Source organism: Paramacrobiotus metropolitanus, unplaced genomic scaffold (genome assembly GCF_019649055.1).
Source record: "Paramacrobiotus metropolitanus isolate TYO unplaced genomic scaffold, Prichtersi_v1.0 Parri_scaffold0000022, whole genome shotgun sequence".
Classification (NCBI taxonomy): Eukaryota; Metazoa; Tardigrada; class Eutardigrada; order Parachela; family Macrobiotidae; genus Paramacrobiotus; species Paramacrobiotus metropolitanus.
In genome coordinates, this window is record NW_026570242.1 from 806,492 (window position 1) to 817,730 (window position 11,239).

General features: G+C 44.9%; 3 protein-coding genes across 3 annotated transcripts; 2 read left to right on the top strand and 1 right to left on the bottom strand.

Annotated features, from left to right (window-relative positions):
• Positions 1-93: 93 nt before the first annotated feature.
• Positions 94-2,082, top strand: LOC129586972 (uncharacterized). Its single transcript, XM_055480538.1, has 5 exons — positions 94-242; positions 309-539; positions 606-941; positions 1,216-1,468; positions 1,545-2,082. The coding sequence occupies exons 1-5, from the start codon at positions 209-211 to the stop codon at positions 1,810-1,812; spliced, it is 1,122 nt and encodes a 373-aa protein (XP_055336513.1). The 5' UTR covers positions 94-208; the 3' UTR covers positions 1,813-2,082.
• Positions 2,083-2,330: 248 nt separating this feature from the next.
• LOC129586970 (uncharacterized) lies at positions 2,331-8,346 on the bottom strand. Its single transcript, XM_055480532.1, has 7 exons — positions 6,567-8,346; positions 6,245-6,404; positions 5,866-6,170; positions 3,168-5,808; positions 2,864-2,906; positions 2,493-2,646; positions 2,331-2,418 (listed from the first exon to the last, which is right to left on the bottom strand). Exons 1-4 carry the CDS (start codon positions 8,091-8,093, stop codon positions 3,592-3,594), a joined length of 4,209 nt encoding a protein of 1,402 aa, XP_055336507.1. The 5' UTR covers positions 8,094-8,346; the 3' UTR covers positions 2,331-2,418; positions 2,493-2,646; positions 2,864-2,906; positions 3,168-3,591.
• Positions 8,347-8,451: 105 nt separating this feature from the next.
• LOC129586769 (uncharacterized) lies at positions 8,452-11,150 on the top strand. Its single transcript, XM_055480174.1, has 2 exons — positions 8,452-8,973; positions 9,038-11,150. Exons 1-2 carry the CDS (start codon positions 8,736-8,738, stop codon positions 10,777-10,779), a joined length of 1,980 nt encoding a protein of 659 aa, XP_055336149.1. The 5' UTR covers positions 8,452-8,735; the 3' UTR covers positions 10,780-11,150.
• The last annotated feature ends 89 nt before the right edge of the window (positions 11,151-11,239 follow it).

Here is an 11,239-nt window from a genome sequence, read left to right on the forward strand (position 1 = left end):
CTTAAGTACACAGTCGCGAGACAAAAGATTGACTGCAATGTGATAACTCATACAAAAGCAAAGATAATACCGACTTCTTTTTATCAATCTGCCACATAATAACTGCTATAAAATCGCCATTCTGAAAATTACACATGAATTCTTCAATCTTTAGTCGGCTGACCAATTATACGATAGCACTTCCAGTATATTGACATCGACCGGTAAAATGGCACGCACTGGAATATTGCTGGTGGCAATAGGTAAAGCAGAACTGTTTGTTACACTAAAGTAAAATTTGAAATTAAGATTTTCTTTCAAATGTACAGCGCTGTCGTCATTTGCGTTTTCTTTGGCCGATGGACGCTTCCTTCAGCCCAAAAGCCAGCAAACGTCATTTCTATGCACCGTCGCATTTGCTGGTCAATCACCGGCATGTTGTACTTGGGCACCCTACACCGCGCTGACCGATACCATTGGCTCAACAGAATGGGAAAAGCCCATTGGGATGAGCAACTTCCAGCCGTCCACGCATCCTGAGCAGCTAGCTCATGACTCTTGTAAATTCAACTCACCTGTACCTGATTCACGTCTTTAACAGGACGATTTAATATTTCGCTTTGCAGCCATTAAAACACTGTTTTCTGTCTGCGACAATCAAGCCGGTTCATCTAGCCGTTCGGCCACATACCAAAGCAAGGGTGGTTTGTATGGCAATGGTCAACCAATTCGGCTGCAGTTTTGGTACAAGATTGCCGAAGAAATACTTAATGCTAAGTTGGAAATTTCTACCGTCACCAAGCCAAGAGGACTTAACAGAATATGGAGCAGCTCGACACTCCAAAGCCAGTGGGCCTTGGGCGAAGTTATTATCCAAGAAAGTGAACTTTACCAAATCAGATTTACGGCAAGGCACACCTGCATCACCTCCATTTGGCTTTCAGGCATTACTGCTCATAAAAGTAAGGCTATCGCTAATCTAAGTTGTCATCGGTCTTTATTGGTCAAATCAAACTTAAGGCAAAGTAAAGAAGGAAATACAAAAATTACAACAACAAAATTTCATTCAATTTATCCAGCCCTTCCATCGTGCCCAGCACAGACGCCGCATTACCCCGTTGAATTTCTATCGACAAACGCTATCGACTATCGATTTGCCATTACGGTTATTAACGGGTTTAATTGTAGCCGTTACTTTTATTACTCGTATTTAATTTACGTATGCTTTTGTATTAGTGGAACGCAGCAATAACGATGACTGCCTGCCTACAACTACCACCACCACGACCACTACAACAACGCCGACAACTACCACTACCACAACAACGACAACCACGGAAAAAGTGTATCCTCCACCTACTCTGACCATGCGCGTGAAGCGCTACAGATATGACAGCAAATGTGATCCATGGATTCACGCTAATGCCGGTAGATGTGATCCACGATTCGATATTGTGTACACGTGGATTGGCACCGATGGCCGAACAATGTACGGAAAGTCAATGAATCTACCTACCTTTAGTCAGAACGTGGGCTTGACATACACAATACTGCTATTTTTTTAGGACGCATAAGCAGTACTACAACGCCGGTGACGATTTGATTGAGGTCAATTTCCCAGAGTCCGTGAAACATGCGGCTCTGGTGCAAAAAGGTAGTGCGGCTCGCGTAAGAATCGTGGCAGAAGACGAAGACGATGTTGGAAGTAACGACCATATTGGAACCTTTGACTTTTTATATATTGTGCCAAATGAGCCGGAACCGCCAAGAACCGAAACACGACAGTCTAACGGAGCGGAAATGTCCGTAGAATACACAGCGGTCTTCCAGTAATGTACCACCAGCATCAGCATAAATGTTTTAATAAAATATAATCTGTTGCTTCAATGCAGACTAATGGCTACCTGATTACTGTATCTGGGGCACCAGAGTTCTTTGAATCGTGTCGTATACCTGTTCAATTTCTCTGTTGGCATCAACCTAAAATTTCCACTGTTCAGTAACAGGACCACAAATCAATGGCGCAGCACTGGTGGCGTAGCTCTACTTATGGTTAGACTTAGCGTTACCCTGATAATAAACTGTTGCATTTGCATGTCCTTTATCATCGGCGTCGTGTATTTTACGTAATACTGTATCCGTTTGCAAACAGTCTCCGCTTTATCTTCCGGACGAGTTCCGTGCTTGCTCCGAGTGGCCGTTCTGTCTGCCAGCACTACGTCGGGGCACTCCAAAATTATCACTACCGAGGCTTTTCCAAACTACAAACAAAGTTTCGCGAAAAGCTGTTGGTGCATGCAAGTGGTCGCCCATCAAACGTACGTCTGCTTCGAAGTAGGACCGCTGCTCAGGATCTCTGGGGTATCCATGAATAATATAAGGCTGTTTTCGGGATAAATGCTTGAAAATGTTCTCCCGAAGCACCTCATGGACATCGCGCTGCAATACCGGAACTTATTAGCAGCCATATTCTAACGTAAATGGTAAAGATGCTCAAAATTACTGAATCGCACAGATATCCTATATCGACGTTCAATTTACAACGTTTTCCGCGAGGTGTATCATGTAGAGCTTCTTCCCGCATCAGTTGTCCCATAGAAAGATGTGTGTATCCAAGACGTTCTGCAATCATATCGCAAATCACGGCTTTCCCTGCCGACGGTCCTCCTATAACAGACATAAATTGCAATAAATAGCATTTTTGAAAGGCACGATAGTTGAAACTTTGATAGTCGCCAGCATTTTACCTAAAACAAGTACTATCGGCAATCCAGACCTCTGAATAGCGATCGACTCCGACGTCCGAGTCTGTATGCAAAGTAATGATGGCGTCCTTAGCTTATGGTTAGTAATTCGGATATCATCTGATGTGATTACGTAATACCTGGTTCCACGTTCTGAACGACATTTTAGCGGTAATCTCGTAACTGCAGCAAAATTAAGAAAAAATCAGCCCTACCGCACACCGGCAACACGCTAGGTTTCGCTTTTAGCACCATTGAAGCAAATTTCCCGTTTTCTTAGCCATTAACTTTAAAAGTAAGTACAATTCACAGGAGTCAGGATAAGTCATATTTTACGATTAATCTTGTTATCGGTACAGTATTAATTTACATTTTTAATAGAAATTGGACTTTATTTCTCAATATGTATTTTCTCAATATGTTTCATTTTTAATAGATACTTACTGCACTATGTGATACGTTCAATATTAAAAGAACACGGTCAACACACTGGTAATCCTACGCAGTGTACCAGTTTGTGTCAAATAATAAAACGAATATACAGGTTCCCGAAAAATAAAGAATCAAACTTTTTTTTGAACAGGAATCAATTTCCGCGCAAAAAAACTTGAATATGTACGACAAAATAAAAGCTTGTATTGTACGAAAATCGCTGGTTGTTGCAGGTTTATTTTCACTCACTCAGTACTTTACTTGAAAATTGAAATTAAGTAGGTATCTATAGATGCGCTTATAACTGCGAAAAACAGTCATCCAAATCTATTATAATTATATGTTGATGACAGGAATATTATACACTTTTTTGGCGACAGTACAGGAAGTGAGGAAGTTAGCGACTGCGCATTTCTCAGCCCTTTATGCACTGCATTCACGCAATCTCGGCTGTCTCAAATGGTTGCATAGTTTTCATAAGATTCAAGCTATCGGACAATGGAAAAAACGATGGCAGAGATTTATAGCGTTTAAACCATTTGCTGTGGACATTACTGGGAACAGGCCCGTCACAAGCTTTGTGAAGCAGCTCTTCGAAGTGCGCAAGAGCCGCCTCGCGGCTTTCCACTCGGTGATCAACATCCTCAGTCCGCAAGAGGACCTTCCTCAAATTATCTTCGGTTGACGACAATGGAAGCTTCCTTTTCCTTATCGATTTAATCAGCTGCCTAAAGTCTGTCCACATACCTCGGCGGATGCTACCTTGATAGCAGTCTTGAATCTTTTTCATTCGAATTTGCTGCACCAACCGGCGTTCCACGGTTTCGACAGACTGAAACTGGCTGATTTGCATCTCTCGTGCTTGCTTTTTGATCTGTTTTGTCAAGCCTCTCATCAAATGGTCGCGCTTTTCACTAAGGAATGACTCCAGTAGAAAGGTCACTTGAGCAAACATCCTCTCGATCCGGCGCTCCGGGGTCTTGGATAGCGCCATAGCTGCTTCGTCGGCTTGTTTGCGTAGGACCTCTGCCGAGTCCACAAACAATAACTCCGGAGATAAACTAAGTTTTTCCCGCTCATTGTCCTCGGTAACTTGCGGAACAGGTGTAGTTGTCTGGTAGGAAGCAACCGATTTCGACACGCCTTTTTCATCTTGAAATTTGATAGGCCTAACCGAGCTTGCGCCAGAGGGAGTAATTTCTGGAGTATTACTTCCGTATGCATACGCACTAACAGCAGATACCAGAAGTTGGTTATTGTTGGCGGACTGAGACTGCGAACCCGAAAGACCAGAAAATCTGCTGCGTATCTTACTCGGTGCGAATGGAAAACTAGCAGTGCTTGAATGCTGTGATGCGGCAGAAGCACTGTTAGACGGTATGGAAAACGTACTAGTGCTCTTCTGACCGACTGCGGCTGGTGCACTGCGGCAAGAAATAGTTGACAGGCTGGTTTTTCGAAAATTTCTCGGGTCGTTCTCCTCCAATACCAGCTCGCTTTTCAACCGCCTAGACCGAGCCAAAATTGCTTTGGTCCGGGAATCCATAAAACAGTAATCTTTTTTAAATAGCCCTGTTGTTTGTGTCAATAAAGTAGCTCGGAGTTCCTTGCGGTCTAGCGATTGTTCGTTTAGCTTCTCCGCTCCAGCTGTCGGCGGCGCAATAATTTCCTTCCGCGTCTCTTTCATAATAGCCGTTGCAGCTTGCACCAGTTCTCGCGTTGAATCATTTCTCCGTGATGGATCGATAGCCGCGAGTAATCGTTCCTCATCCTGCTTGGCGGCTTGTTTTAACATTTTGTACGCTCGGAGCTGTAGCGCCTCCAGGACATCTGTCGGAGTTGGATCAACAAGCCAAACGTTATGGATTTCACGGAAACGTCGTCTCAAAAACTTCTCGTAATCCGTTCGATCACCTTGGGCGGTAGGTGCTACACTTGGTTTCTTCCTGGGTTTTCCGTGATCCAGGATATTGGCTTCCGAATGCAGATGAGGTGATTTTGCGATCTCCTGCAGCATTTGCTGTGCGTTTTTATTGAGCCGGCGAATGTCTTGGTGGTTCACCAGCGTATTAGCCGCTGCAAGTACGTGCTGGGTGTGGTCTGGTTGAGGGGAGAAATGAACGCTGGGAACTGTCGCCTGAGCCGTATCCTGGTTCTTTTCATGTGTGCCAGGTGATTGGGAGCGGTACTTCGCTAACTCGTCTTCTAGCTGACGCAGTTCCAGGGCTTGCATTTGTAGTCGACTTGTTTCTTGCGGAGAAAACCGTAGCGCAATCATGGCCGGCGGTGGCGTCATTGGTGTCGCACTTTTGGCAAAATGGGCGGTTGAGATATCATTGGTGAGCGCATACGGAGTCGGCAGGTGCAGTTCTGCGTCATTTTCAGAAAAGCGATTGACCTTTGAGGGGGTGTATGGCGAGTGTCGCGAAGGCATCCCAAGAGGGTTCCCATCGTCCCTCAAAGAGAATCGTTTCACAGCGGCATCGGTAGAGATTTTACGACCAGTTGGAGCGTGTTTAGCCAATCGCTCCATTCGCTCGTCAGACGTCAGCACTTCAGGCTCAGGTGGCGGCTGCTCCAGTTCAATCTCGTTGACCAGCGCATACTGCGCAGTGCGGTAATATCCAAACACGCGCAGCAATTTTTTGATATCCTGTAACGAATGCTCTATGAAAATATTAATTTTGCAGTCCTTTGCGCAAAATCGTACCAGCCAACGGCTCTGCATAAATAGTTTCTCCAGTTTCTGCTGAATCCGCCAGGCGAGAATCAGCCGCTCAGGAAAAACGGCATGCCAGTTGCATGTTATGCCCGGGATATCGCACACATCTGTTCCGATTTCCTTTGGCGGCATAAGTGGCTGCGGATTACGTTTGCGTACATACTGACGAATCGCGTTGAACGGTTCTTTTTTCTGTGCCGTCTTATCCTTAATAAAGCCTGTCTTTGTTCTTCTGCCTGATTCCGATGTGAACGATGCAAAGGAATGCACGGGCTCAGATTTATCTGACAAACCTACGAAACGGGACTGCAACATCCTGTGGATACTAAACAACACGTGATGGCTATACATAAGTAATTGTTGGTACCTTCTACTTCCAAACAGTAACGTAGTCGAACTCTGCGCTCTTTGATCCAAGCGCGCATTCCTTTGCGAAGCTCCTTAAAGGTCACTGCCTCTCGCGTTGCTTCGTCAACTTCGACCATCATGTCCAATATGGTTGTCTCGGTTACTTTATCCACATCCATCTAAAAAACTACAGGCGAGTATTATTCAGCTTTTCCAGAAATGCAATATGGAAAATATGGCGGTCACATGATACGTAACACGCAGTACGTCGGACAAAATAACAAACACGAAAGCTTATCGCCGACCTTCGATAAAATCAAAAACGTTGTGGTCACACTTACTTTCTCACATAGTCGCTGCACTTTTGCCATATCAAGCTTCCATGATTTATCTTTGTCGGCATAACGAAAGAGGTCCGATAAACGCCATCGTTTCCGGGCGGCCAGATCAGCCAGCATTTTCATCAGATGGGGTACCGGCAGCCGGGGTCCTTCCTCGATTACTTGATCATCCGCAGCAATATCCATTGCATCATCATAAAGGTCAATCGTGTATCTGTTGAACGCGTGCTTTCTCAATAAAGTCAGCTCATCGGGGGTATAGTATTCATGATGCCCTTTCTTGACTGGAACTGGTCGCTTCTTAGCTTCTAATGCCAATCGAGATTCTGAAATTTCGGAATCCGATGACATACCGGATACGATCGAGCTCTGTGTCAGGAACTCCTGTGGTGTCCTGGTGATCTGACGACTCAAGCGCCGGCGACCATCCTGGCCGTGGGTTGTTACTTTGCGACGCTTTCGTTGATTAGCCCCTTTTGGCGCCTCCATGGTATCATCGATGTTATCATTATCATCATCGTAATAGTTCTCATTCTCAAGCTGACTGGACTTCCTGTGTTGTGCAGATGTTCTTGTCCGTCGTCTCCCCTTACGAACTGGAAAGCTCATTATGCGTTTCGTCAGTACCGTTGACCTCGTGGACTTTCCTTGACTTATCCTTTTTCTTTTCGTTTTGGTGCTCTTGCGTTTACTCTTGATGGGGATTACTGGCATCGAAAGTGAGGCCTTTGAAGATGTACGCTTCTGTCCGAGAAGTCGTGCTAACTCCCACAGCACTGACTTCGATTTTTCGGTGTGCAGAGTACTCAACAACGCGGGAAAATTCTGGTTTGCAGCAGAAATTTCAGAGATTTTGTCATAAATAAATCCTCTGTTTGTTCGTTCTAGTAAAACTGCTGACTGGATCGCCGGTTGGGGTGGTTCGTGAGAAATTGCTGCGGACAAGTCCGTTTTATTTAGGCCGTATCGTGGAGAGGTGTTTAACTGCGCAAAACCGATACGATATCCAGGGTTGTACAGCTTCCGATGGGCCCATTCCAGATGCTGGCTCAGTCTGGATTCGATATCGAAGCAAAGAAGTTTATAAACGCGCTGCGCTATCGTATTTCTGTGAGTAGCTTCATCCAGCCATTCGAAAAGCTTCTCGCTTCCATTGAATTCCACGGTCTGTTCTTGAAGTTTTTGAATCGCAGCGTTATAGCGACGCCACAGTTCTTCAAAGGTCATATGAAGCGCGCCGTTTGAGGTGGATTGGTTGACAGTCTTGCACTCAGGTTGGCTATCACTTGTTGTGGCATTGCGCGCTGCAGTGGAAGACACATCCGGTGTAAAATTCGAAGTTGCAACTGTAGCTGATTTATCCGGGTCAAAAAAATTTAAACGAGGAATTAGGGATCTTTGCTTATTGGCTCTCAAAATTGGTACCAATCTGCTTGGCAGTGCCCACGCAAGATATGGCAGCGGCTCAGTTAATCCTCGCTGAGCAGCTTGCGACTCATCCGTAAAAGCAGCTTCAGAGGCAGACATGTAGAATGGACCATGAGCGTTACTTTAGTTCACCTAGTTGTGTAGTAGGACACTGGGAAAAGTAAACAAGTACAAAAGAACAATTCTATTCGGAAAACAAGAACATGCAGCTGGCAGCTACTCGCAAGGAGAACAACATCAGCGTGCTTGCGAAGATTACTGTACATTCAATGCAGCACTGTGACGCCAGTGACGGCAAATTATATAATGTACATAGTACTAACCAGGTAAGTAGAGACAATATCGTGCAACTGGATCAGGACCAACATCTGGTAATAAATAAATAATAAATAAATTTCCTAACAGCTTGGTTGCCATAGATACCATAAATTCAGCTGCGAAAATCAATACCGATACAATAATTTATTATGTTCGAAGAAAGTGCCGATTCAACTGAGTACAGCTCTTTTTGGCTAATTAAGTATGTAAGTTAAAGAATAAAGTGGCATGAACCCATTAATTAAGAGTGGGTACATTTCTTCCTGTCCGGTTGACCACAATATTGATACCACGCACCATGCAACTTAAAAGTATTAAAAGCGCCTACGCATGAATGATCGAGGTCTCCACTGACTGGAACTGTCTTTTTTACCAGCTGGCTTCTGTCCTGAGCGTTACAGTCTTTTAAAATCAGACGAAAATATGCTGGTGCTACGTGTTAACGGCTGGGTTGTGGATATGATAGCCCGACTACCATTAGCATTGTTTATCGATTATGTAATCGGACCTGCGTGGTCATGGCCGCCCCTTCCTCCTTCTTTAAATGAATCCATAATGCGCCTAAAGTATCTCAATCCTTCAACTGTTCCTTCTCCTCCTGGCTCTCCCACATTGTTGGAATTCTTTAATGCCCTCGGACTACGTTTATCCCTGGCGAGCGGTAGGGACGACGTGTACGGGGATTGATAACTGCGCAGAATAATCCAGCGCGCTGCGTTTTTCAGCTGTTCTGGGCGCATGGCTCGTCATCCGCTGTTATCCCACATCTCAAATAGTTCTATGGGCGCTGTGGATGGAAACCCTTGCGTTGTTTGCGGCCGTACTGGGACTAAATATGCTGACTATTTTCACCACTATATTCTTTTGGATTCCCATCTATTTGGCTGTGCAGATCTTACACGCGTGGATGGCGTACAATCTCCGTCAATTGCGTATGCTGGAATCAATGGGGTTGCCAAATGCTGGGCGACTGTATGGTTTGCCTGTCATTCATGACGGCATTCTGATGTTCTTCTGGCCAAAAATGCCGGCAGTTGTCGGTGCTGTTCAGATATTCTGGTATCCAATTGCGGATGAATCGTGGCGGTTGAGCTTTTTTGTGACCGTTATCTCCGTGACCGCCGCTCCCGCACTGTATTATTTGACCAGTGCTTTCGTGTGGCGCCTGTATTCCAGTTATATCATGATGAAGATCCGGTACAGAGGAACCATCAGCGTCAGGATAGTCACTCCATACTATGCTGCACTAGAGGCAGTCATATGGCAGACAGTTGGAGAAGACCCCATCAATCGAGCCTATGCTGCGGTGCTTTTCTCCAGAGTCTTCTATCGTTTCTCGCTGAACTTTTACGGGAACGGTGCGCAATCAGCCATACAGGATCTTTCGCAAAACCTTGTGGATAACACTGTTAATTCCTGGATTACGATATTTGGAGCGTGTTGGGTAGTCTCTGCAGTATACCATTACGCCATGGAACATTGGGTACAAGGAATGCAGCTCAGCTTAACGGACAGTGATTCACGAGAATTTGATGTTATGAAGTATGACCTTTGTGGATACTTGATAATCTTCTGCTCTCTTGCTAATCTGACGGCATATCCAGTGGCGCAAATCCATTTGCTTCGACTCTGCATTTTCTTTGTTCTGTACCGCTTGTCGAAGCTGTCATTGTATGCGCTAGGTCACTGCCGTATAGCCGCCATGGACGAGGTAGACGATCATATTTTGTTTATTCGGACTGTCGCTGATGGAGCACTAGCAGTGCTAATCGCGGGATTCTTCCTGGCGCACAGAATGTGGCAAGCGCCACTAAAAATCCGAGAACTTTTGACTTCCGGTTGGCTTAAAGACAGATCCACGTTATTCACTCCTGAATTTGAGATGTGGATGCACGGCGAAGCCAGTCTAGCCGTTGGAGATCTGATCGTTTTGTCGTGCGTTATTCTGATTAATGCTGTAGCCAGTTACGCCCATTTAATCAAGAAGCGACCACCAAAACTGTGGCATGTTGTTCTGCAGAGAACAGACTGGTTCGCCAGTTTGTGGAAACATGGTATTCGGGAAGCACTCGCTATTGCGCTTCACAGTGTTGTGCTGACTCTGTTGTGGGAGGACCGCGTGGACATGATTTTTCTGACCGTGATCTATTTATCACGACTTATGGATGCGATGACGGCACTCCATCAGGCCGTAGTACGGGGACTCGATGGACAGATCTTTTGCTGGTCAAAGTGTATTATCTATGCATTGCAGTCTCCGGATGAAGCAACGTTTGCTGCGTGGAATGACTTTTGCAGCATTTGTCGTCTGGAAGAAGATGACCGCTTGAGCATTTGTACCCTGCCATGTGGTCACTACTTCCACAGAGAATGTATAGAAGAGTGGTTAAAACGCCAAATGAAATGTCCGATGTGCATGCGGAAAATTTGGTTCGATAATGGGGATGTTAAAATGGACAAGACATAGCCTTGAATGCGTTAACGGTTTGGATACGGTGTTGCTTGCTCACTTATCAACACAACGAATGCGGCTGTTGTGCGTTCTACCAAAATTTATAAACGGATGAAGTATTCAGGACGCGTTTTGCCTTGGACTTTTGGACTGTTATCTTGCGGAATACGGATTGACTGTTAAACACTTTGCTGTTTCACACATATATTTTGCGTACTTAGTGCGATTTGGTAGAAAAATTCTGTCAGAGTCGTAAAGGTTTGCAAGCTGAACGATTGAGAAATTTCTTTGTTGAATTGTTAATAGTTTTAGTACTACAGTAGTAAGTACTATTAACGCCTGGCGCAATCCCCTTTTATGTACGAAATACGTATTAAAACTATGACACTCCAGAAGTGGTTTACATTCTGATGGTTTACATTTGTTGAAGCAATGGTCCTTCTAAGGACTACGCTGTATACTTATGCAACAACAG

Coding starts and splice junctions, on each gene's coding strand:
- LOC129586972 (XM_055480538.1), top strand. CDS start 209: ATGGCACGCACTGGAATATTGCTGGTGGCAATAG. Junction 243..308: donor AATATTGCTGGTGGCAATAG/GTAAAGCAGAAC, acceptor TCAAATGTACAG/CGCTGTCGTCATTTGCGTTT. Junction 942..1,215: donor AGGCATTACTGCTCATAAAA/GTAAGGCTATCG, acceptor CTTTTGTATTAG/TGGAACGCAGCAATAACGAT.
- LOC129586970 (XM_055480532.1), bottom strand. CDS start 8,093: ATGTCTGCCTCTGAAGCTGCTTTTACGGATGAGTCGCAAGCTGCTCAG. Junction 6,171..6,244: donor TTACTGTTTGGAAGTAGAAG/GTACCAACAATT, acceptor CCCGTTTCGTAG/GTTTGTCAGATAAATCTGAG. Junction 5,809..5,865: donor TTATGCAGAGCCGTTGGCTG/GTACGATTTTGC, acceptor CATTCGTTACAG/GATATCAAAAAATTGCTGCG.
- LOC129586769 (XM_055480174.1), top strand. CDS start 8,736: ATGCTGGTGCTACGTGTTAACGGCTGGGTTGTGGATATGATAGCCCGA. Junction 8,974..9,037: donor ACGTTTATCCCTGGCGAGCG/GTAGGGACGACG, acceptor TGCGTTTTTCAG/CTGTTCTGGGCGCATGGCTC.